At 45.4% G+C, this 25,942-nt stretch overlaps 1 protein-coding gene and 1 long non-coding RNA gene across 3 annotated transcripts in view; one reads left to right on the top strand and one right to left on the bottom strand.

Annotated features, from left to right (window-relative positions):
* NFATC2 (nuclear factor of activated T cells 2) overlaps positions 1 to 18,949 on the bottom strand; it is a 131,913-nt gene extending 112,964 nt beyond the window's left edge. The window contains exon 1 of one of the 2 annotated variants that reach the window (XM_084645481.1): positions 18,606 to 18,949. In XM_084645481.1, coding sequence (XP_084501607.1) covers positions 18,606 to 18,669 — 64 coding nt within the window. In that variant the 5' untranslated portion in view covers positions 18,670 to 18,949. The remainder of the gene's footprint in view (positions 1 to 18,605) is intronic. The other variant, XM_084645482.1, reaches the window with a different exon arrangement.
* On the top strand, positions 17,848 to 19,453 carry LOC311529513. The gene is made up of 2 exons (XR_014713827.1): positions 17,848 to 18,031; positions 18,971 to 19,453. It is a non-coding gene; the product is annotated as an uncharacterized lncRNA (long non-coding RNA).
* The last annotated feature ends 6,489 nt before the right edge of the window (positions 19,454 to 25,942 follow it).

Raw genomic sequence — 25,942 nt, 5'->3', positions numbered from 1 at the left:
TTTACACAGACTTTGCTAGTGCTTTTTATGTAGCCTGTTGTAAAACTAGGCAAATATCTAGATGAATTGATGAAATTCCCTGGAAGACCTCTGCGTACCCCCAGGGGTATGTGTACCCCTGGTTGAGAACCAGCGGCTTAACATGTAACTTTGGGGGTGGGGAGTGGGAAGGCATATATTCACATATCAACCTTCACAGTAACTCAGGCTTATGTGGGCTTAGCAGGATAAAAAATGCCCACCCACCCCCTTTTTTTCTGGATGGACTCAAATTGTAGTTTGGAACTAGAAAATTCCTCAAAATTCAGGAATGATTTTGGGTTTTGGTTCAGGCCCATCCAGTTTTTTTCTCCTCAAAATTTTAAATCCATCTAGTCCTTTAACCCAGTCATTTATGATGTCAGGTAGCACACAGGACTCCGGTTTTAAATTCAACTTTCAAGATACCCTCTTCAAGATGATGCTAGTCATAGGGAGTATAGTACGGCATCCTCAACTATAGTCAATTCCATTGCATAAATGTGCATGATTGACACTGATGTGCAAAGTATTTTAGAAAGGGCAGGAGAGTGCCTCCAGTCATTCAAGTCACTAGATGTAGCCAATCTACCCTGCCTTAGCGATTGGTTGCTATCGTCTTATAAAGGATCTGAACACTAGAATAATTTTAAAGCAACCACACATTTCACCTAAAACTAACTTGTAAAATAATCATTTCCCTCAGTATTAGTCACTCCAGTAAAGTATAATTTAGGCCTCACTCCTGCAAAAATTTATGCACATGTAACGTTACAATGGTGAACAACTCATACAAGTAAAATTCAGCAGGTGGGTAAGTCTTTGCAGGGTGGGAGCCACAGTAAGGAAGTGTTTAAAAACAACAAATTGAAATGATCTGACGCAGTTTAAATCACGGTTCGCTCTCTTCTGCATTACCCAATTTTTTAAAAACATAAGGCAGTATATATTACATGGGTTCACTGGCTGTGTTTTGCCATTGTGATTAAATTCATCTGCCAGCTCTCTAGTCATTCATCCCATTACAACCAAAGCAAATAGTCTAACGGATACACTGTTGCTACTGCACGATGAGTAGCATGTGAAGTTTTCTTTATCTTCCTTTCCTTTTGCTAATACAAAGAAGCTCAAAGAACGGTCCACAACGGATATTGTAACCTCACCAGAGACTGTATTATTTCCCTACCGCCCCCTTAGGGTTAACTGGAGAAAACAACTTGATCTCTCCCGAGAGCGCAATCAAGCCCTCCCCTGAAATACAGTTACTTCTGCCCAAGTCTAGAAGGACCAGGCTCATCCCGGGCACAAAGCCCTACATAGTACATACACTCTCCGTACTTTGAAGCCATTATTTCACATATCCAGGGGCACGGGGTTTTAAGCTGTTTTTTTTTTTTAATGCGTAGTCGCCACAAACCTTCTATACACTTCAAGTAATCATAATCGAATAATATCGAGAAGTCGAATTCCTCTTGAGGGCTGACATTTTGATTTGGGTCATGGTCCCCCTGCTGTGAGTCAAACTCCGGATCCTTATGGGTGGAACTCATCTGTGTCGCCCGGCCAAGTCCTGCTTTATTAACAGAGAGAGGAGATGGGGGCAAAAAAGTTCACCTCCCTGGCTGAAAAGCTGTAAATTTCACGCCCACCAAAACCCAAGATCCTTCCAAGTATGAGGGGAAACGGGAGTTGAAAAAGAAAAAAAAAAAAAGAAAAAAAAATCTCCCGAGCTCCTGTTATCACCTCTCAGCTCAGTCAGCGGCACTTTTCAAGCAAGGTCCACTCTGGTCTGTCTAAATAATCCGGAATGGGACGGTGAGGTGAGGAGTCCCCGGCTGTCTGTGTGATGGGTGAGTGATCCCCCGCTCCTACCCCCTGTCACACAGCAGCTCAGTGACAAGAGTGTGAAATTAACTAGATGAACAATGTCAACTTCCTGTTCTCAGCAGCCACCTGCTGCTTGGAGGCGGGTCCTGCCTGAGGGAGGAGGAGCCCCCTCCTGCAACCAGCAAAAGGGTGGGTGGGTGTGGGACGGGGGGGACACTGCCCTGTAATTGGCAGCACTATCAACCCGGGGGACGCGGGGAGTTTGCAGCAGGGAAGGGCTCCTGTAATGCAAGCAGGATGAGGGGGGTCAGAGAGGGAGCTCGGTCAGGAGCAAGAGATGAGAGAACCCTGGGCACTGGGGAGCTGGAGAGAGGGGAGGCCGCATCTGAAAGCGGGGTGGGGGCTACATATTTTGGGGAGTGCAGAGAGGAGCCTACGTGTATGTGCATGCAAGGGGGGGTGCATGTGTTGTGGGGAGAGCCTTTAGCTGCGTTGGTGGGTTTTTAGTTCAGGGTGGGAGCTTTTGATAAGGAATTCTGCATGTGCCTGGGTGGGGAGCGTGTAGGAGGGAGAGATGATTTGGGGCGGGGAAGGGAGTGAAGCAAGTGGGCGTGTGCAGGGGCAAAAGTGGTTTGGGGAAGGGCAGTAGGAGAGTATGTGAGAGAGGCTGGAAGGAGATGAATCCATTCAGAGAGACTGGGGAGGGGGAATCCACAGAGCGAAGAAAGGAGGAACAGAGGAGGGGAAGGGAGAAGGCCGGGGGGGACACACCGGAAAAGAAGAGAAGGAAGGAAAGGGACCGAGTATTTTCACAATACAGCAAACTAGACTTTACAAATCTGGTGGAAGAGATAAGGAGAGATGTAGTAGAAGGGGGAAAATAGAGAGGAGGAAATGAAAAGTGAAAGTGAAAAGAACAAACACATGGGATACAAAAGGGCCTTAATTTAATAGAGAGCTTAAATGGCAAACAGGAGGCTGTTGTTTTTAAAGGGGTGGATAGTATGTACCATAGAGGTATGGCCAGAAATTTGCTGAAAGCAGCAAACTGCCTAAGGCAGCCTTGTTCAGCCAGCTTCCTTCCCCAGGCTATCATTTTTTTCTATGCTGAATAAAATTCTTCCTCCTGGATCCTCCCTCCCCACTCCTGGGATTGTTCAGGTCGTTGCACTTGTTTTATGTGCTCTGGAGGGTCTGTTGCATCCCAGCCAGCCCCTGCTCTGCCCCCAGCCACTGCTTCATACGGTTCTCACTCCTTCAATTTCAATCATCTGTGGATTTTCACTAAGTCCGGTGTAGGACAGTAGGCAGGTTTTGGATTGGACCTATCCAGCAAACAAGGACTGGACTCTCTGGACTAGGGTACCTTTAGGAAAGAGAAATTTTGTGTCCATCTTCAGAGGCCTCTATTCTGCTCAATCTTGCTCATGGGGAAAAATAATCTTACAAAGCCATCTATCCAAGTCCCTTTATGCACTTCCCACTGACCACACTACCAATGCAACCAGCCTCCAGACCCCCTTAATCAGCTTCTCCACCAACCAGCTCCATATTTGCCTCAATTCACAGGACATCCTTCCTGAGCTAGTTCACAAAGCTGCTACCCCCTCCTGCCTCAAATCTCTCCTAGAAACTCACCTCTGCAGTGAGGCCTGGGACATGGCTGCCATGTGGGGTTCAGTATACTGGTACTATATGTTTTATTTCTTAAGCATGTGTTGTATTATCTAGGTATCTACAGGACTCTCATTACTATAGCATTTGAGGAGCTCTCAGTCCTTTAATTTGTCCAGTGAGGTAGGGAAAAGTGCTATTATTCCCACTGTACAGATGAGGAAGGAGGCACAAAGAGGCCTTTTTACCCTTCAGCATTTCACTTAGGCGCAGGTTTTTAAAGATATGTAGGTGTTGCTGCGCTCAGAGTTGCAATGTCTCACTGATTTAGGCACCTAACCCTCATTTTTCAAAAGGGATTTAGGCACTTGGGAGCCTACATCCCACTATCTTTAAAGATCTGGGTCTAAGTGACTTATAGAAGGTTACACAAGAAATCAGTGGTGAATCCGTTTCCCAAGTCCTAGGTTAGTGCCTTAACCACTGGACTATCCTTCTGCTCACTATTATCATAATGTAGCCAACATTTGCTGGCACTTTTGGTCCCCCTTCCTCTACTTTTCATGTCTCTTAGTTTTGAAAGACAAGATGGGTGACATAATATCTTTGGGCCAACTTCTCTTTGTTTTGTCATTTTTAAGAATGTAAGCTCTTTGGGGCAGATAATGTGCCTTTGTCTTTATTTGGAAAGCATTTCACACATTGCGACTTCCACCAGGTACAAATAATAACCATTTAAAAGCTGATATTGAATATATTACATTTATATAGCGTCTTCATCCACTATTGAAGTGAAGCTACTAATGGGATGGAACATTGGAGGGGTATATCGGTCGATACTTCCTGACATGAAATGAAGAAGATAATAAATGCAATAACATTCCTCTTGTAGGTTTCAGAGTAGCAGCCGTGTTAGTCTGTATTCGCAAAAAGAAAAGGAGGACTTGTGGCACCTTAGAGACTAACCAATTTATTTGAGCATAAGCTTTCGTGAGCTACAGCTCAATTCATCGGATGCATTCAGTGGATCCACTGAATTGAGCCGTAGCTCACGAAAGTTTATGCTCAAATAAATTTGTTATTCCTCTTGTAGTCTCAGGTAGGCAAAGAGAATTACCCTCACTGGAATATGACCTGAATAACATGCTAACACTCCCACTATCACAGAAAGTGTCATGAAATATTTAAAGCTAGATTTTCAAAAAGGCAGGTGCTATTGTGTACCTAGTTTGCCTGTGCTGTTACTGTAGTTGCACACGCAACTCTGATATTTACAAAAGCAGATGGTTAGGAATGCCATGAAGTCTAGTGGTATTTTCTCCACAAGTACACACTGCAAGATACAATTTAAACAGACAGAGAAGAATCATAGTCTAGTCTTTAATTGACTGAACATTATGCTGACATTGATACTATATTTTAACCCAACAGAGATTAAGAGGACAATATCACACTTAATTCATGCAAAATGTACATAGTAACACAATAGCTTCCTTGGAGTGAGCAACTTGAGCTTTTTTCTGCACATATTGCCGAAACAGCCAGGAAAGACAATTGACAAGGTTTCCACTTTATCAGCACTAATGTAAGAAAAACAGAGAGAGGCTCACCTGCCATTTATTTGCCTCCTTTCATGGAATATGCAAAAAGAAAAGGAGTACTTGTGGCACCTTAGAGACTAACCAATTTATTTGAGCATGAGCTTTCGTGAGCTACAGCTCACAGCTCATGCTCAGATAAATTGGTTAGTCTCTAAGGTGCCACAAGTCCTCCTTTTCTTTTTGCGAATACAGACTAACACGGCTGTTACTCTGAAACCTTTCATGGAATATGATGCTTCCTCCTTGCCTGAAATGTCTCTTATGTTACTGCTGGGGCCCCTGAGTCACCTTGAAAAAGATCCAGTGCTACTTCTGTAATCAAGCTTGAGACAACTCTTTAAAATCTCTACGGTCCCTCTCTCTCCCCTGGTCTATAGGTGTGGTTTCATAGAATCTGTGTTACTAGGGGAGTCAGGGCCCTGCTGCTGCTGCTGTTGAGAATAGGTACTACAGTTTGAGGGTCTATCCTGTTTCTGAGGTTAGTGGTCTTGGCTAGTGGGATTAGAAAAAGAGGCCACCTCAGAAAGCATTGCTGCCAATGGGTTTGGGCTCTGAAGGCATCCTGAAGAACTTATATCTGCTATTGCGCCATCTCAGAGGACAGCTGCTGCTGCCTTAGAAAGCCTGAGCTATTCTGAAAAGTTTCCATTTGAAGAAAATTTTTTAAAATGTACGCAATGGCTGCCAGGTATGTGTTTGAGAAAGCACCAGCCTTCCATCATTGGGACCATTATTTAAATGTAGTTAGAACATCAAATTGCAATATTTGTGGTCTTAGGATAGTACGCCGGGGTACCCAAGAAACAGATGTCAATGGTGGTGGTTGTCACCACCATCATTATTAGCCCTCCTGCCCCCCAAAAAGGAAAGAGCATGGATTCAACCACCACAAACAGTGAATTCTACTAATTCTAAACCCCCGCCCCTTTCTAGCTGGCCTGTGACTACATTAAAGATTTAAGTGTCAAACTTAGCCTTAATGTTTCTGAGAACAAATCATTTGTCGAGAAATAGAAAGTGAAGCTTTTTTCTTCCAAGAAAACCATGTTGTTTTAAACCTGGGCCATGGACATTCCATTTAAACATAAACGAAGACACCTGGGTGGGTCTAGAGCAGTGGTTCTCAACTGTGGTCCACCGTTTGTTCAGGAAAAGCCCCTGGCATGCCGGTCCAGTTTGTTTACCTGCCGCGTCCGAAGGTTCAGCTGATCGTGGCTCCCACTGGCCGCAGTTTGCCGCCCTGGGCCAATGTGAGTGTGGGAAGCGGCGCAGGCTGAGCGATGTGCCGGCCGCCCTTCCTGCAGCCCCCATTGGCCTGGAACGGCGAACCACAGCCAGTGGGAGCCGCAATCGGCTGAACCTTCAGACGCAGCAGGTAAACAAACTGGACCAGCGTGCCAGGGCCTTTCCCTGAACAAACAGTGGACCACAGTTGAGAACCACTGGTCTAGAGGGAGTAATGAGACAAAATCTAACCTGCTGGCCATCTTGGGCAGTATACAGTGCTCCACATGCCATCCAGGTCCCCCATCCATTGAGATGCATTACTGGTATATTGTACTGGCAACAGGAGGTAAGAAGCAGACCCCAGTGGTTGTGGAGGAGGAGTCACCTACCCCCAAGGCTGGGAGGTTTATAGCTGCCACATCCAAGAGGCAGCATAGGGTGCTGGTGGTCAGGGATTCCCTGCTGAGGGGGATGGAGGTACCTGACAGGATGTCTCAGGAGATGTACTGCCTGTCTGGCACCTGCATCTGATGGCATGCTGTTCCAGGAAGGGGGGCTACTGGGAGGAGATAGGGTCCACTTGGCCAAGAAGGGGAAGAGCATCTTCATGCACCAATTTGCCAATCTAGTGAAGAAGGCTTTAAACTAGGTTCAAAGTGGGCAGGTGATGAAAGCCCACAGGTAAGCGTTAAAAAATGTGACCTTAACAGAGGGCTAGATGTTGGGGGTGGGACACGGAAAATTACAGTAGGGTCATAGAAGCAACAAGAGGAAAATCAGTGGGGGAATCTGCTCAATCGTCTAGACGTCTATTCACAAATGCATAAGTATGGGGAAGAGAGAGGAAGAACTGGAGGTATTAATACGTAAGCTAAATCATGCCTTAATTGGCATCACAGAGCCTTGGTGGGATAAATCTCATAACTGGAGTATTGGAGAAGAGTGGTACAGCTTATTCATGAAGGGCAGGCAGGGAGAAAAGGGAGGAGGTGTTGCATTATACATCAAGAATATATACATTTGTTCTGAGACAGGGCCTGGTGAAATTCATTCTAGGATACTTAAAGAACTAGCTGAAGCAATCTTAGAATGGTTAGCATTTATCTTAGAGAACTCCTGGAGGAATGGTGAGGTCCCAGAGGACTGGAGAAGGGCAACCAATAGTACCTATCTTTAAAATGGGGGAACAAAGAGGACCCAGCCTAACCTCAATACCCAAGAAATTATTAAACAACCAATTTGTAAGCACCTAGAAGATAATAGGGTTATAAGGAATAGACAGCATGGATTTGTCAAGAACAAACCATGCCAAGCCAAACTAATTTCTGTCTTTGACGGGGTCATTAACCTAGTGGATAGGAGGAAGCAGTATATGTTCTATATCTTGATTTTAGTAAGGTCAGCTAGACTGTGTCAAAAACATTGTCATAAACAAACTAGGAAGATGTGCTCTAAATTAAATTACTATAAAGTGGGTGCACAACTCGTTTAAGGACCATACTCAAAGAGTACTCAATGGTCAAACTGGGATGGTTTGTTATCTGTATCTAGTGGGTTCTGCCAGGGTCAGTCCTGGGTCCAGTACTATTCAATATTTTCATTAATGACTTGGATAAAGGGTTGGAAAGTATGCTGATAAAATTTTCAGGTGACACCAAGATTAGAGGGGTTGCAAGCACTTTGGAAGACAGGATTAGAACTCAAAACAGCCTTGACAAATCAGAGAATTGGTTTGAAATCCACAAGAAGAAATCAATAAAGACAACGTGCAAATACTGCACTTAGGAAGGAAAAATCCAATGTACAACTACAAAATGGGGAACATCTGGCTAGATAGTTGCACTGCTGAAAAGGATCTGTGGGTTATAGTGGATTACAAATTGAATAAGAGTCAACAATGTGATGCAGTTGCAAAAAAAAGCTAATATCATATGGGGTGTATTAGCAGGAGTATCATATATAAGACATGGGAGGTAAGTGTCCTGCTCTACTTGGCACTGTTGAGGCCTCAGCTCGAGTATGGTGTCCAAGTCTGGGCATCACACTTTAGGAAAGATGTGGACAAATTCAAGAGAGTCCAGAGGAGAGCGACAAAAAGGTAATGGAGTGCTGTCTCTGAATGCAAAGCATGATTTGCATGCTCCAGGACTGGCTGTGCCCAGTGGATGATTTCATCCAGCCCTTGAACGCACATGGAGGATGCCATTTTGTGTCCTCCACACTGCATGACCTCACACACATCATACGTGTGAGGTCACGCCACATGGAGGATGCCATTTTGCATGCAAGTATAGAATTGTATGTCTAACTAAAAATGCAACAGCATGCCACTCATAAAAGGTTTATAAAACCTGACCTACAAGGAAAGGTTAAAAAACTGGGTATGTTTAGACTTGAGAAAAGAAGACCGAGTGGGGACTTGATAACAGTGTTCAAATATATTAAGGGCTGTTATAAAGAGGATGGTAGTCAATTGTTCTCCATATCCACTCAAGGTAGAACAAGAAGTAATGGGCTTAATCTGTAGCAAGGGAGATTTAAGTTAAATATTGGGAAAACTTTCTAACTAAAAGAGTAAAGTTCAGGAACTGGGTTCCAAGAGAGATTGTGGAATCCCCATCATTGGAGGTTTTTAAGAACAGATTGGACAAACACCTGTCAGGAATGGGTTTTTTAAAACATTTTAAAACTAAGAGTTTTACTTGGTCCTGCCTCAGCACAGGGCACTGGACTTGATGATCTCACAAGGGCCCTTCCAGTCCTTCATTTCTAAGATGCTATGAGAAAGTGCTGGATAAATGCATGGATTAGCTCTGATCAGAGGTGTCCAAACTTTGTCCACCTGGAGACTATATTGGCAACTTTCCAGGAATCTGACAGCTATGCCTAACGTATAAAAATGGGTTAGATTCCAGCTGCTCACAGAGCTGCAGCACACAGAGTGACTATAGATCTCATAGGACAAAGATGGAATATCACCTTCTGGGACTAGTAGTCTTCACAGGCTGCAATTCCATATTAAAGAAACAGTGGATACATTCTGTAACTATGCAGGCTGCATTCTACCCAACAACATATTGTTTTTGCTAGAGATAGTCCCAATCCACTAAATATGGATCTGAACTCTTGCCCAAATACCAGGAATGTTTGGCTCCACCAACCTAGTTGAGATCATGATAGAAATAACTGCTAGCTGCAAAATTCGGGTCAGATTATTGCTTTGGCTTCTGAGCACCTCCAAAGGCTGAGGGATTTTGATTCAGACCCATTTCTAACTTTCACCAAAGGTAGTCTCAAGCCATCAGAGGGAATAAAATGTCAGAAATAGTTTTAAGTTTTTGCTGTTGTGGCTACATATCTTACAAAATACTGCCTACAGTACAGTTGTTAATAATTATCAGTGCAGACATATGCAGGATAAAACTAGAATACTTGAATAGCCTGTGGAATCTTCAGTTGAATATACATACTCCAAGACAGCATCTAGCAGCCCCTGAATAACTTTAAACCAGCCTCGTCTTCTAATACAGTGTGACAAATACTTCCCAATATTCATTTTCTACCTAGAGCTGCAGTGATTTATGAAGGCAAAGAACAAACTGTAGAACACAATGTCCAAACACCATTAATGGGTTAGTTTGTTGTGGTGGATCTCAACCTTTCCATAGCAGACCACCTTGTCGATGTGAGGATCCTCCACTAACTTAGATGGGACTCATTCTCATTTACCAACATTGGAAGAGCAGGGTGGTCCTGATCCCTGACATCTGGTCGTGATCCAGCTGGGGTTCATAACTCTCAGACTGAGAACCTCTGACTTAGAGTTGCCTCATATTTTTGTGAAAGCCATTTTCATGAGCCAGAGAGGTGCATTGAGATCTTAAAGCAAGATCTGTCCTTTCAGCGTTAATAGAAATTGTAGCCATTTATGCCTATAGCAACCTCTACATGGAACATGACTGCAAATACACGGTTTGCATACTGCCATTTTGGGGAACTGGTAAATTTTTCACATAGCTCGATCAGTGCTTGACTTTGGAAGGGCTTTATTCTAATAAACTTGGAAAAGTATTTGGTACTCAACTACCTATGTACAACAGGACCAGGAGTCTATAAATAAAGGGAAGAAACAGCAGTAAAAACAGATTTTCTAATGTCATAGAAACTGATATTAAAATGATAATGAAAATATTTTTCAATTTGAAAGCCTTACGCAGATCCAAGTTTATTATTCACTGTGGCATCATGTTCAATTTTCACCTCATATCTAGGCTTGGAAGGATTAGGTTTTTTTTAAAACAGTAAATGTCAGCAAACATCCATTTCACACACAAACTGATGAAAAATATTTCCATTGATAAGAAAAATGCTACTTGAGAACGTATAAGAGTTTGATTTAAGAATGTTTACTTTGTATATTTTGACATGTGATTTGACAAATTGTATTTTAACAGTTATAAAGCTTTAACTTTCTGAATCTCAGCATCTCCTATCTGTGATGCTAGCAGAGCAGGTGCCAGCTTGTGCCAACATCCCCATGTCTCAGCTGAACACTGACAAATACTCAGCTGGCATCAGTTTGGCTCATCTGTGTGTCAGTATTGTTAAAATAGGTATTCGAATGATAAGAATGTGTTTAGGGTTTAGACATTAGACTTTATTGACTGCTTGGGAGTTGTTGCATGCATCAATCTCACTCATAACATCCATATCCCATACTGTAAGGTAATATTTGAGCAGTTGTATTGGGAGTCTCTCTGACTATGTAAATCACCAGGCATGAGAGAGACATTAACTAGTGTGAAGTGCTGAACTCCAACAGGAGGTGTTACTCCCTTCCCAAAAAGAAAGGTCCAGTGATACCGGATGGACAATTGTGGAACGTTGCAACTGGAATTTTCCTATGTGCCATCGATAAATGGACAAAATACTTTTGGTGTTATTCTGCTTCCTCTCTGTGAAGATGAGTCATGCAAGGGATTTGTCCCATCAGCTGAGCTTTGCAACCAAAAGCTTGTGGGATGAAGAGAATAAAACCCCTAACAAGAAGGAACTGATTATACTGCTTGGACTCTGGAGAGCAAGGTGTTTCTAGGCATAAGCAAGAGATCCCCAGCTGCTCAGCCTGGGTTAGCCCTCAAGGACATATAGTGATTGCTGATTATAGAAGCTTCTATTATCTTTTGAAACTTAAGATTGTAACACATTTGTGTTTCTATGTTTACCTGCTTCAACCTTGTAAATAACTTTCATTTCCTTTTCTTAGTTAATAAATTGTTTGAGAGCTTATTATAGGATTGGCTACAAGTGTTGTCTTTGGAGTGAGATCTGAAGTGAAATTGACATGTGGTAAGTGACTGGTCCTTTGGAACCGGGAGTAACCTGAATATTGCTGTGATTCTTGGTGTAAAGGACCAGCTATCACGAAGGCATGCTTACCTGGAGGGTGACATAACTCAGAGTACCGGAGGGGACTGTCTATGACCCCATGTTAAGATTGTTATAGTGCTTGAGGAGTTTACACTTGACAATTGGTTGGTGAAATGTAAGTATAGCCCTCACAACCAATTTTGGGTTTGTGCCCTGGTTCCTAACAGTCTGTCCTGAGGTTGGTTCTCATGCTCTAGAGTCACTGCGGACAGCGTTATGTGGTCATTAAATAATTACTGTCTGTGTGACACTGTACCTCAGGGGAGCACCCCAAAACTGCCATATTCATCATTTGTATATAATTGTGATATTTCAGATAAAGCATGCCATGTGAGGTATCATTGGAAAGGTTATGATCCACTGAAACCCACTGTTGCCTCTAAATATGTATATCATTAATGCATATGAAGTTATGAGAATTGTGTTATATGATTGTCACTAAAATATGCTGTGGATTTGGGAAGTGCCCAGATACTAGCTCCCCAATGACAATAACCGGGGGATAGCCAAACCCCGGGTGGATGTCAAAACAACCATCAACAGCCACTGTTCAGCAAGGAAGTTACAATTCAATGACTCACTTGCAAAAGGCTATACCGGGGAATCGCTCAACCTTGCCTGGTGACTCAACAATGCCCATCAGACTTGCCTGGACTCGTATTCTCCAGCACATGGACTAAGGGTATAAAACAGAACACAGCGGCCACATGCTTGGCCTTTTCTCCTCCGCCCACCTATGCTGCAAGCAACAAGGACGCTGAGAAGACTGATGACTTCAACAGAGGAGACTGGTCCAGGTTTAAGAGACAGACGTGTATATTAAGGACTGTAAGATCCAATGGGGTGAGAACATTGCTTAATCTAAATTGGTCTAGTGTGATAAGAATTAAGGTTTAGACTGTGTACTTATATTTTCTTTTGCTCTGACTTTTAGCTTATCACTTAAAATCTATCTTTTGTAATCAATAAACTTGTTTTACTATTTATCTTTACCACTGAGTTTGCCTGAAGTGTTTGGTAAGACTGGTGTCAGACATGCCAAAGCCATGGAAAAAATTGGGCTTGTTTTGGGCTTAATTGGCTTGTGAGTTGCTTGTTGGCTAGTTTTTGGCTTGTAGCTTGTTGCTTCTTTTTTTTGATCGGCTCCCAGCAAGCAGGGGCAAGAGTGGGGCAAGCAGGAGTAAGGGGGGGAGAGAGTCACGGGTGCACAGCAGGCCCACCACAGTCCCAGACTGCACACGAGGGGATCTAATCACATAGAGTGTTGGGGTTCTTAGGAATTGGCTTGTTTTGGCCTTGTTTTAAAATGGGATTAGCTTGATTTTTGGCTTATTGTGAAAGTCAGGGTGTTTATTTACTGTGTGAAAGTTGGCAACTGTGGCTAGTGTATGTCCACTTTCCATTGATGAAACTTGCATTGCTCAAGAAGGGGTCTTAAACAGTGCAAGATGGTATATTCCTGAGGTACAAGGCTGAGAGCTGGGGGATATGGCTGGTGCCTTTCTCAGTGTGATTCATGAGTGGCTCTGGGAGCATTCATGCAATCTAGCTGGGTGTGGGGCTCCACATGCAGTTGTGCTGAGTGATAACAGGGCCTGGAGGGGTTTGCTGTTTGTCACTAGCAGGAAAGCATTGTGAGAGACAGCCCAGGCTGGAGAGTTAAGGGGGCACAGCGGTCCCAGAGTCCCAGGCTGCACCCCAGAGATCCTGTCCCGGTCTGAGCCCCCTAGTGCTTGACCTGCGCCATAATTTCCCCAAACCATGAAAATTGAAATTGATAAAAATAAAATGCTTAAAAATAAACACTGATATTAACCATCAAAATTATTTAAAAAATAAAAATTGAATTCTGCCAGGCCTAGTCAGTGTTATGCCAGAACTTTACACACTATCATGGGTTGTATCAAACCATGTGTCTTCTCAGAAAAATGCAACTGATCAAAATATATACCAAGCTCAAGCAAATTTTAGACAATTTTCTGAAAGAGGTTTTGATTATATTAATTTTTATGTAGGCCAGGTTAGCTTTAGTTTATATTTATTTGAGGAGGAAAAAAATACTGGACCAGCAATGTACATGTGAACCTTTTTCTTAAAACAAACAAACAAACAAACAAAAATTAAAGGTAGAGAAGAAACATATAAAAAGATATGGCACTTACATATCATCTTAAAACAAAAACAAAACACAACTGGTAGTTCCAGTGGTGTCTGTGGCATGCATTAGGAGCCTAAAAGTTACAAGTGGATTTTATCCAAGCTCTTAAAAGTGAGCTCTTTGGGTCCTGACTCCAAATGACTAGTTTGGGGTTTGTTTGTTTTTCAATAAAGAGAAGAAAAGGGGGGAAAGAATGTTATTCCTAGTAAGTTCTTTTAAAACAAGCACAAGCACTCATTTTTGGGGACAGCTTGAGTCAGATATTACCCCCCAATTTCAGACTCAAAGTGGTTTGGCAAGAAAAGCCAATGGAAAAATTGCTCATAATGTCCACGTTCCCATTAAATTCTACAGTTTGCTCTGCAAACCAATGGAATGTACATATCATAGTAAAAAAAAAAAAAAAAGACCAATAGTGGAAAAGAAGCTCTAAGACATTATTATCCCTGGCCCGTCCCAAGAGTGAAGCATATAAAAAGAATCTTCTGGTTATGGCAGCTTCGTGTCCACATCTGTGAATGGGATTTCTTTGCCATAGGAAAGACTTTGAAAATGAATGACTATTTGAGGACATTCAGCTCCAGGTCAGTCTCCTGGCAGCCCTTCTCCTTAGGGCATAACCACAAAAAGAAGGGAGAATCCCATTTCAAACATATAGGGCTACCAACCAGTGTTGTGTAAGATTTGTAAGGATGGATGTTTTGGGAAGTTTGGAATTGTCACTGGCTTCAATGCAGCCCAGTAACTGAAAGTCCTTAACATTTTATGGTTGTTTGTCCTTGTCTGTGAAATAGTCTTGGTGATCTCAGACCAATCCCTACTGGACTGATGGCTACTCGTGAAAAACCACTACCGTGATTGGCATCCTTGTTGCCATTCACAACAGAGGGCAAGCAGGGATCAAAAGAGTGAAGACGCTGAAGTATCTTCTCACCCATAGAGCTGGTTCACGAGTGAGGTAATACTTTCATTGACCATTCTGTACCTACTCTGTGAACAAACAGGGGGCTGCAGCCAGACCTAGCTTTTACAAACCCTTATTTTGTGGCATTATAGTAACATGATAGAAAGACTCATGCACCACAAATTCCTTATATTTTGCATCTGATGAAGTGGGTTTTAGCCCATGAAAGCTTATGCCCAAATAAATTTGTTAGTAATGACATGGTGCAAAATACCCTAAAACCCACTTCATCAGATGTATCTAATGAAGTGGGTTTTAGCCCATGAAAACTTATGCCCAAATAAATTTGTTTGTCTCTAAGGTGCCACAAGGACTCCTAGCTGTTTTTGCTGATACAGACTAACATGGCTACCACTCTGAAATGTGTCATTACTGTGGCTTAGTGCTGCTCTTCTCCCTTTGGGCTACTACTCTATGGAGTTGATGGACAGCAGGATTACAACATCAGGGATGAATCAACCAAACATCAGCCTCCCCTCTTCTCTCCTCCCACCTACTGGTGCCCCAGTGCTGGGAGTGGCTTCAGTGAGAGTTTTGTCTGCATGAAGAGTGCAGGGGTTGGACCCAAGATTTAATCTCTCCTTGAGCAGCTGAGGGTAAGTAGTGTAAATACACTACATTGCTGCTTTGTTTACTGAGGTTCCCATGTTTAATCTGAAAACCCCAAACTTTAATTTCATTGCCGGCTTTCCATGGACAACCTCCAGCTCAAAGCTGAAGAGAGAAGAGAATTTCCTCTGGGATTTTTGACAGCCATGAGAAATTACAAGAGATGCATACTAATGCAAGGGAACTTGCTTGCTGCCATCCAAGTGCCTCAGGTGGCTGTTAGATACGTGGGCACAGGAGCTGATTTCCCAAAGCAGGTGGCAATGTGACCTGCCAACAAACAAAGGAGCAAGAAGAAACCTTCCATTTCCCCCTCTTCTTTTATATTTGCAGCAAATTAGCATGCTGGAAAGCAGATGGGGAAAAGGAGAGGTAGAGATACATTTAGGGGTGAAGTAAGGGCAATAGGAGAAGGGGAAGGGCCCTGTAGGTACTTATAGCTGGAGAAAGTGTGGGTTGTGTGTGCAGTTGGAAAAGGGGCAGGGAGGGCCTGCTCCACAGCCCAGTGAAGTCAATAGGAGTCTTTGCAGGGACTTCAGTGAATTTTGGCTCAGGGCCTGTGTGTTCAGGAGCGTGTTTTAGCAGGTGTCTTCTGGGCCATCACATCTGCTTTAAAAAACAAACGAACGAACAAACAAACAAACCAAAAACAGGCACCAGCAATAAGCCTCCAAAGAAAACCCTTTGCTACCGTGCCCCCAGCTGGCACCGCTTCGGCTGGCGTTCCCACGCCCGTCCTTCGAGCTGGCCGTACCTACTGCTCTCAGGCTGGGAACAGATGAAAGCAAACAGTGATCGCGGACAACACACGTCGGCATCGGAGCATTTTAAGCAGCAGCGTGTTTGCCTTTGAGAAGGGGGAGCGGAGCCGTTTGCGGGCCTCCAGTCTCCCTCCCGCACTTAAAACCCCCAACCCCCCCCGCCCCGCCCCCCTTGACAGGGAGCAGGGGAGGGGCTCGCCCTCTGCTGTGAATGCGGAGCCGCGCTCCAGGCTCGGACTCCCCGGCCCGGCCAGTGCCGCGCGTCCCCCCCTCGCCCGGCTCCGCGCCCAGCCCGCGCCGCTCTCCTGCTGGTGGGCCAGGCCACGGCGCCTCTGTGAGTCACCCCCCTCCGCCAGCGCGGCCAGCGCCTCTCCGGGAGGAGGGGAGAGGCGGCTCCGAAGGACGGATCCGCGCCGCCCCAGAAGGGGTGGCGGCTGGGCTTGACAGTGGGTCTAGTCCATGGCAAAGAGCCCCCGCCCCCTCCCGCCCCAAAGTGGCTGCTTTCGTCACCAGCGCACGGGGCCATCTAAACCGAGCCACTCAATCCGCGCTCGAGGCCGGTTCCTTTCTCCGGGGCGCAGGTTTCCACGGGGTGCGCCCACGCTCGGCTTTCCTCGGGAGACTCGCCCGCGGCCCTCGTGTGCCGACGGCTGCTTTGCGAAGCCGAGCACAGAAAGGAGTCGCCCAAATACAGCCGTGTCCGCTGGTCGGCCTCTGCCAAGCAGTGGGGATTTTTGCAGCAAGCGGGCCACGGCTTGAGAGGGGTTTGAGGCACTTCCACGGCAGGAAACGGGGGGGATTTCGTGACGTTCAGACTAGATTAATCACCTGGCGCTAGTTTATATTGAGCCGCTAGTGCCTTAGCCCCTCACGAACTCGGTTACCGCGACAAGTCACGATCGGGCCCAGAGACATGAGTCTCTGTGAAACTAACGTGCTTCATTTCCAGAGCTGGGCGCTTCCTTGGGCGAGACAGCAGTTAACTTTCCTAGACCAGGGTCTGCTCCTCTCCGCTGGTTTTCCTGCCAACACGTTACCGCTTCAGCGGCTACCGCTCCGCATGCGAGTGTTTCTATCTAATCCGGATTACTCACACCCTCCTTCGCTCTCCCATACACACGTACACAGGAGACTCACCAGAGAGGCTGGCCCTGAGCTGGGAAAGCCCTGAGCGCCGTTTGTATTGAATCAGGCGGCTAGTAGTTGCAAAAAGGAGGGACGATCTTTTCTAGAGAGCTCTGTGTCCTCTAAACAGCTGCTAGGCTCAAGCCACGCCAGCGCCTGTGCCTATTGCCCGGTCCCCGCCCCCTCTCCCATGTCCCGCACGGATAATTACTGCCTAGCCCTGCGGTTCCCCTGGGGGGAGGAAGAGACGCGGGTTCAACCTTTCTGCAATCTACACAGCCAGGCTGTCCCACGCCTCCGAGCCCCGGTAGAGCTTGGCACGTTCAAAGCCTCCAAGCTCTTTTGTGAAGCGAGAGGGGGAAAAAATCTCAGCTGGGCTCGGTGAAATTGCAGTTTTCTTCTCCCACAGCCCGGCCACGCCGAGCGCAAATCCCATCTTCATGACACCAAGCAGGCTCCTCCCCCACACGGCTCCCTTAACCCTTCCTTCGCTCCCCCTGGGGAACCCTCCCCGCGCCGCTTTCCCTGCTCCGAGGTGGGCTTGTGGTTTTTAAAGCCACCCTCCGGGCGCACGCGTTAGCAAAAAGGTCCCAGGGATCGTGCAGTTCAGAGGCGATCCCAACTCCCAGTCGCCCAGAGGCTGCCCCCTGCACCAACGGGAAATAAACAGAGCCGAGTGCATTCAATCAGCTCTAAGGTAAATTCTAGGTTGGGCGTACACGATACTTAAACCAAATGATAACACGGTGCGCATCACACTGGAAACCCGAGGGGAGGCATATAGAAAAATGAAAGGGAAAGGAAAGACAAATGAAGGATTACCTGTCCGCTTGGTTATTGGAGATTATAGCAACATCAAACATGAACCAGCCCAAGAACTATTTTGTTACTTTAAAAAATTGCACATAAACCATGGAAACCCCAGCCTGTAAGAGGTAAATTAAGGGTTAATCACACAAGGGGTTAGTAAGCAAGACTCCTCTGATGATGAAAGTCCCCCTGGCTGAGTTTTTACAGGAGATCTGTTTAGACAAATTTTGATCGCCTGTCCCGGAGCTCTTCAAACCAAGCCTGAAAGTTTCTGTACCTTCCACAGGCGAGGTTCTAGCAGTGGAAAACTTTCTACCTTGAGATCCTTGAGCTGAGCTTATTGGAGCAGAAACACACAAACACTGAACATTGCAGCTGGCCCTTAGGAAAGATCTACAAAGAAGTATCTGAAGGAATATAGAGAGCGCGCGCGAGACAGCATAGAATTGTGAGGACCCTACCTTGATCCATAGACCTCATGATGTGGTGGTAATGTACCAGCCTGCAGGCAGCTTCTCTCTGCATTAGGAATTTTTTAAAAATTACTCAGTGGCAGTGGGGAAAAAAATCTTCTTTAAACCATATTCAACCCAGGCTGCCCGAAGAGAGGCAACCCCCGTTGCTTGCCTGCCCTTGGTGGCGTTGGGGGTGCAAAGCGGGATCCGAATCGGGCTGAGTGTGTTCCTGAAGTGAAGTCAGTTCTCTGCTCTGAGATGTGGGTTACTAGAGAGGGAAAGGCCACTTCCTTCCCTGCTCCGAGTGTTTATAGTCTTTGAATGCTGTAAAATAACGGGATTCCCTCACTGTTTCCTCCTGTTTATCCCAGTGCCATGGAAACCCCTGGATCGCCTCCATCTCCCAAACTGAGGGCTTTCCTGCAAACTTCACACTCAGGAATCCATGACGTCTCCCAGCTCCGGGCCAAGGCAGCTCTGTGGCTTTTCTCAGTCTGCAGCACAAGCACTTAATTGTTGAGCCGAAAGTTACAGAGCGAGAGAGGAATATGGGTGATGTTACAAATCCCAGTGTGTGTGTTTTTAAACAAAACTTGCAGGCACTGCAAAAGCTTTCAAAGCAACGGGGCTTCTGTGCAGCTTTCTCTCTTCCCAGCCGAGAAGCTTAAGCTGCTGCTTTTTTACCTTTTCCATAAAAACATTCAGAAAACTCAACTTCCCGTCTCTCATTTAAAGTCCTTGAAATTTGCCAGCGCCCTAATAATATCCATCTTGTTATTGGCACAGGCTTTAGCTCCTCATTGGCACTGGCTCGATCCTTCAGTCAATAAATATGGCTAGTGTCATTTCACAAATCTCTCTCTGTCTCTATTTTTAGATCTGTGTCTGTGTGTGTGGGCGGGGGAGGGGGGAGCAGCCCCATGGATTTCCATTGATACACGTGGATCTTAGCAAGAATGAAATAGCCAAGGAAGCCTCTGAAACCAAGACAACCTCTGTATGTTTACACGGACTATATATAAACAGGAAAATAAAGTAAAAGAAAACAGGAAAATAAAGCCCAAGATGTCATGACCTTGTTGGTGGCTTACAATGTATAGTTTTCACTGTTATATTAACAGGCTTCCCTGGGTTCTTTAATGGGAATTAGAGCCTACACTCAGATGGCATTTTTTTTCCCATAAGAGATCAAGAGTTCAGAAATCAAAAGTGCTTAATGTGCAGGTTGCCACCCTCCCCCGGTGTTTGTCTCTAATCCAATCAAGCAGTGAAATGTACATTAAATACAAGTTGCTGCCGAGGTCAGATAGAATTGTGGGTAGCAATAGAGAGTGAGTCACTTTTTTTGCAGATGGACTTGGACTTCACTTGCCTGGAGGGCTGGCTGGCACCGGCGGGACATTTCCATTTTTCACTCTCTCAGTCCCACATCGACTCGAAGGAGGTGTCACAATCAAACTTTCTGCTGCTCTAGTTTGTTGTCTTGCAGGCTAGCAACTGCCGGCAGGCCAGGGAAACAAGCACACCTCACTTTCCTAGCCTTTGTCATTTTTGGACCCACTCAGGCGGAAATACATGGTACCTTCCTCAGCCCCATTAGTGTCTGTTATGTAACCTACGACTTCCACTGAACTCTCAAAGCACCTAGCAGTGAGCATGAGAGGCAGGGAGTCTGGGCCACCATTGGGGAATCCATCTTAACTTCATTCAATTAAGGTGCACCAAGTTTATAGAATCAGAGATTCAGAAGGCTGGTACTGTATGTTCTGCAGTTGCTTGAGGATTAAGGCTGTGTCCCCACACGGAACACCTGGGGACTTCCCATTGTTTCCTTCAATTCTCCACACATTCATTTTTTTAAGCTTGTCGTGCTCAGTTTCAAGTCACTTACTCAGTGCCCTGAATGCAACTATGAACCTAGCCACTGAAACGATCACTGTTTTAATAAAGGACTGAAGGAGAAGGAGGGAAACACTGTTCGCAGGGAAGCCATGAAGAAACAAAATGGCATCCAGATTTGTTGTCCCACACCAACTTGATAATTCTAGACAGAATGAAGTAAAACTGTTTTATGAGCACAGATCCTTCTCAAAAATGTTAGCATCTACTTCATCATTTGGGCAGGGCCTATGCGGCCATCAAAGTACTCCTAGCAACAAATACTTGTCTCAGCATCACATTATACTTCCCTATTGACCCCATTTTCCCTAAGATTAGTTTCTGCTCCTTTTAATGGATTTTTTTTTAGTTGTGTTTTTCTTAGAATGTTTAACATGAAGCTTCAAGACAAACTCTTGTTCTCCAAGTGAAGTCAGTGCTTGATCCGCTGATCACATTCATTGCCCCTTGAATTAAATACTGGTGTGTCAGCCTGTTTTGTTTGTGTGCTTTGATTTTTATTTCCTTGTATGCGAGCTGATAATAACTGTGCTCTGTCTTCCAAGAAGGGCAACATTATTGCCTTAAACCCAAACCCCAACTCTCTTCCTAGCACTTCGGGTTGGATCCCACCATTACTAGCAATGAGACATCTCAGCAGAGAGGAGGTGAGTGTCTATAATTAGTATTGAGGTGAGGGTAAGAGGTTGATGAAAGTGACCAGCTGGAGGAGGGGGTGGGAAGGGGATCAGAGGGGAACAGTGAGGTACGTGTGACCAGAGAGAGAAGAACAGCTGGGGTGTATGAGGGCAGGAGTGAATGGCCTGCCAGAAGGTATCCCAGAGTGAGTGGAGAATGGGCTGCTGCCCTGGTGGAAAGCTTCGCCTCATCCTTGACCACACACTGCATAATAATCTGGGGAGCAGTCACAGCTCAGTGGTTATGGCACACAGGTTGGCTTCCCCAGGCTGGACAGTCTAAAAATACAAATGTCTTTCTTTTAATAGCTCAGGTTGATGGGTTCCAGCTTGTTCACAAGACGGAGTTTTCCTAAAATATCTCCTTGTACCAGTTTTTTCCAACTTAAAAATGCTGAATCCTGCTACCAAAATTAAACTCAGTGAAAAATAAAAAAAATAAAAAAAGAAAAGCAGAAGAGCAGGGCTGGCAGCTGTCTCTGTAATGCTAGCATTCCCCACACCAGCATCTGACACAACTGTAAGATTTCCAAGGCTTTTGGAGAGTTCAGCGAGAGAATTGTGTCCTCCATTGGCTCCAACTCCACAGCTGAGTTAAACTTTCCTGATGGAACCTTTTCTCCATCTGGCTTCTGCTACTAGAGATTTGTGAGTGACTATGGAGAAGCAGGGGATAGTTCAGATGTTATATAACTGTACAGACTCGAAGAGGGGGTAGAGACTTTCCCTAGAAACGAGAGATTTTTATATATATAGTTACTTTCAACTTCCTTTTCAAAGGAAGGCCAAATACCTCCCTCTTTCCTTTGCTTTCTAATTTTGGGATCACTAAGGGATTCTATTTTTGTAGGAAAGGAGACAATAACTATTTATTCCTCTTCATTAGAATATTCCCTCTTTTTTTGAGCAGCACCTTCAAGACCAAATTCTTTCCCCTCCACAAAAATACCACTTTTCCCATCTTAACATGGCTCATCCCCAGAGATCTGCAAACCTAGGGCAGAATTTTGAAAAGTGACTCATGATTGTAGAGGACACCTTAGAGGGAGCCTGATTTGCAGAGTGCTTTAAAGACAAGACCCTTGAAGCATCTGAATTTGGGCTTCCCTGACCTGAAGCACTAAAGCACTAAAACCTTGGCTAGAGCGGCTCAGCTGTGCCTGTGTTACTAAATTATTGATCACAATTATCCTGAGCAGAATTTGTTCCTTAATTTCAATTGGGATTAATATTTTCAGCTAATGAAATGTAACTAGAAGGCACTCTTGGGAGAGCAGGGCAACTCTCCTCTCATAACTACACTGAAATCTTAGCTATTAAGGGATAAACTGCTGTGTAAAATCACCCTGCCTTACAAGTAATAGCACATATCATAATCAACACAACTTTATACATCTTCCCTACAAGCTGTATCTTGAAACCCCTGTTGGAAAGTTAAGCAGAGAAGGAGAAAAATGAAAAAGGTACAGAATAGGCAAGGGAGAAAGAAGCTTTGCAGGTAAAGTCTGAAATAAGCCAGAAAAGAGGCAGAAGGGTCCAAGAAGGATATTTTAGAGATCAGCAGCTGCAGAGGAGAAGGCTTTCACAGCAACAATCTCATCTCATCTCTGCCACCACACCAGTTAGAGAAGAGAATGTTTCAGACATAGTGAAACTCCATGTAAAGTAGAATGAAAGGTACTCAGATACCGGGGATAAGGACCTACATAAAACAGAAGAGACTAATAATTTCAATGTGCAGTGATATACAGCTTGCAACTGTGGTTGCAGGGCAAAATTCACTCCTCTGAGCAGCAACTAAGGAAGCTGTCAATGCAGTAGATGGATGATCGTGGAGCAGGTACACAAGGGGACTCTGCATCCTACAGAGCTTGGCTTCACCCAAGTTCTGTACAGCTCAGCACATAGAAAGACTGTGGGAAGGATGGGTTTGACCATTAGGACTGTATATAGCTAGATCCAGTTCCACAAATGTTGCACTTGTTTTCCAAGTGAGTCTTAGCCCAAGGGACTCCAGCAACTGGAATAACAACTATGAAGAGGCTGTGGGCCTGCCTCGCTCACTGCCTGTAGGGTGGGTGAAGATTCCAGCCCACAAGCCTGACATTGGTTCCCCACCCAAAGTCCATTCACTTGAGCTTTGTGCCAGGAGTCCATGAGTGTGTGTAGACGGACCCTTAGAGTGTGAAGTTTATGTCTCTGTAAGAGTGTTCTACTGTACATGCTATTTTGCGTGATCTATTTATGTTTGGATCTTATTCTCTAGATCGGGGTGGCCAATCTGTGGCTGCAGAGCCACACGCGGCTCTTCAGAAGTTAATATGCAGCTCCTTGTATAGGCACCGACTCCGGGGCTGGAGCTTCTGGTGCCAACTTTCCAATGTGATGGGGGGTGCTCACTGCTCAACCCCTGGCTCTGCCATAGGCCCTGCCCCCACTCCACCCCTTCCCTGAGCCTGCTATTACCTCGCTCCTCCCACTCCCCCTTCAAGCCTCCTGCGTGACATGAAACAGCTGATCGGGAGGTGCAGGGAGGGAGTGGGTGGGGCTGCTGGTGGGAGGGAGGTGTTGGGAGCGTGGGGAGGGGAGCTCATGGGGGGCTGCTGATGTATTACTGTGGCTCTTTGGTAAATTCTGGCTCCTTCTCAGGCTCAGGTTGGTCACCCCTGCTCTAGTGGCCTTGTGTGTATAGATCATTGTTGCTTGCAGTTATTTTCTGGGTAAAGAATTTTCTTTTCTGTTTTCTAGAGGTTCTTATACCACACTCATCACCCTCGTGTCTGAGGGTCTTCCAGTAGTGCACTCAGCAATGTGACTAATACCTGGCAGCTGCTGTTTGTTCTCACGTCCTCTCCCCCGCAGGGAGAAGCCTGTAGGGGTGTGTCTTGTTTTGGTAAGTTTGGAGGGTTTTTTTTTTTTTTTAAATATACACGTTACTGTGTATTTGTGCTAGAAAAGGCAAAGTCAAAGGAACGTGCCTGGCTCTTGCAATGGAGGACGGTGAGATGTGTGACTAAGGTTTGTTATACGCTGTCCTGTTCTTCCCTCCTCCCCCAAATTAATGTGCTGAGTAAACAGGGTTGAGTTTACAAAACTGCTCCCTGGGAAAGACTCCACAGTAGAACCCAGCGAGATCTGTATCGTTACATTTGCAATACAAGGGAAAGATCATTTTTTTTCTCATGCTCTCTAAGACATCATGGCTTCCTGAGGATGTACTCTTAAGCCACTGCAGCAACTGCTCTGGGTTTATCATAACAGTCTTCATGGAGATGTCTCCCTTTTCCATTTGTAAAAGTATTTCAGGCTCACAGTAACAATAGGCATTTCTGACAAAAGATCTTCATCCTTCCAAAGTAAATAATTCTCACTTGAACCTGCCATCACATGCAATACAGCACAGATAGTAAACTGAAATTGGTTAAGGCATTTCTAAAGTACCTAGTAGTGTCTAAGCACTGATTTGTACATGAAGGCCAGGTTTACACTAGGAGCACTTTACCAGTATAGGAATACTGCTATACCATACTGGCAAGGCACTCTTCATGTGGAAGCAGCTATGCTGGCAAAACTGATTTGTACCTGTATAGTAAAACCACCTGCCAGGAATGAAACAAGCTACTGTATATCGGGACAGGAGTAGGTTTGCCAGTATAGCTGCTTTCACACTAGGAACTTCTGCTGTCACAGCTATGGCGGAACAGCCTCATGACCGTGCATACAGTCTGCACACACAGTTACCTTTATTGTTTGTCTTCTCATTTGTGCATGCAATTGTCCGATTTGCACGTACAGCTGCAGGAACAACTCGTGAAAATTAGGCACATAATCGTATCTCAGCTTTCTGAAAATCTGCCCCCATATTTAGAAGTAAAAGCCAAAATAAACAGGTTGCAAAAACTGCAACCCACAATGGTTAAGGCTACTGAATGTCAGAAAGTGCAAATGCACTTCATTAATTAGACCAATGGCTAAGAGTGTTTGTGTGAGAGAATCTGATGTCTCAGAGGCACCCACAAGTTCCTGAATCATTTTAATATGAGGTACACACACAGACACAGAGCACATATTTTGGCAGCCTTCCCTGCCACTGTACTGAATGCTTGTTACTGTTGATTACACCAGAATATTATTCACCAAAATCACAATCTAGAACGGGCGGGCAAACTTTTTGGCTTGAGGGCTGCATTGGGTTTCTGAAATTGTATGGAGGGCCGCTTAGGGGAGGCAGTGCCTCCTCAAACAGCCAGGCATGGCCCAGCCCCCGCCCCCCATCCGACCCCCACTGCTTCTTGTCCCGACAGCCCTCCCCCGAGTCTCCTTCCCCATCTAACCCCCCTGTTCCCTGACGGCCCCCCGGGGACCCCTGCCCCATCCAGCCCCCCCACTGTCTGTCCCCTGACCGCCCCTGGACCCCCCACCGCTCCATCCAACTCCCCTCTCCTTCCTGACTGGCCCCGCCCGGGATTCCTGCCTCATCCAACCACCCCTTCTCCTTGACCACCCCCAGACCCCGTGCACCTGACTGCCCCCTGCTGCCCCATCCAACTCCCCTCTCTTTCCTGATGCCCCCCCCCCAGGACCCCTGCTACATCCAACCAACCCTTCTCCCTGTCCCCTGATTGACCCCCGGGACCCCTGCCCCCATTCAATTACGCTGTTCACCCTCTGATCGCCCCCGACCACCCCCCGAACTTCCCTGCCCTCCATCCAACCCCCTGGCTCCCTGCCCCTTACCATGCTGCTGGAGCACTGGTGGCTGGCGGC

The sequence above is a fragment of the Lepidochelys olivacea genome, assembly GCF_965140295.1.
Source record: "Lepidochelys olivacea isolate rLepOli2 genome assembly, chromosome: 13".
Lineage (NCBI taxonomy): Eukaryota > Metazoa > Chordata > Testudines > Cheloniidae > Lepidochelys > Lepidochelys olivacea.
This window is presented reverse-complemented; position numbering and strand designations above follow the sequence as displayed.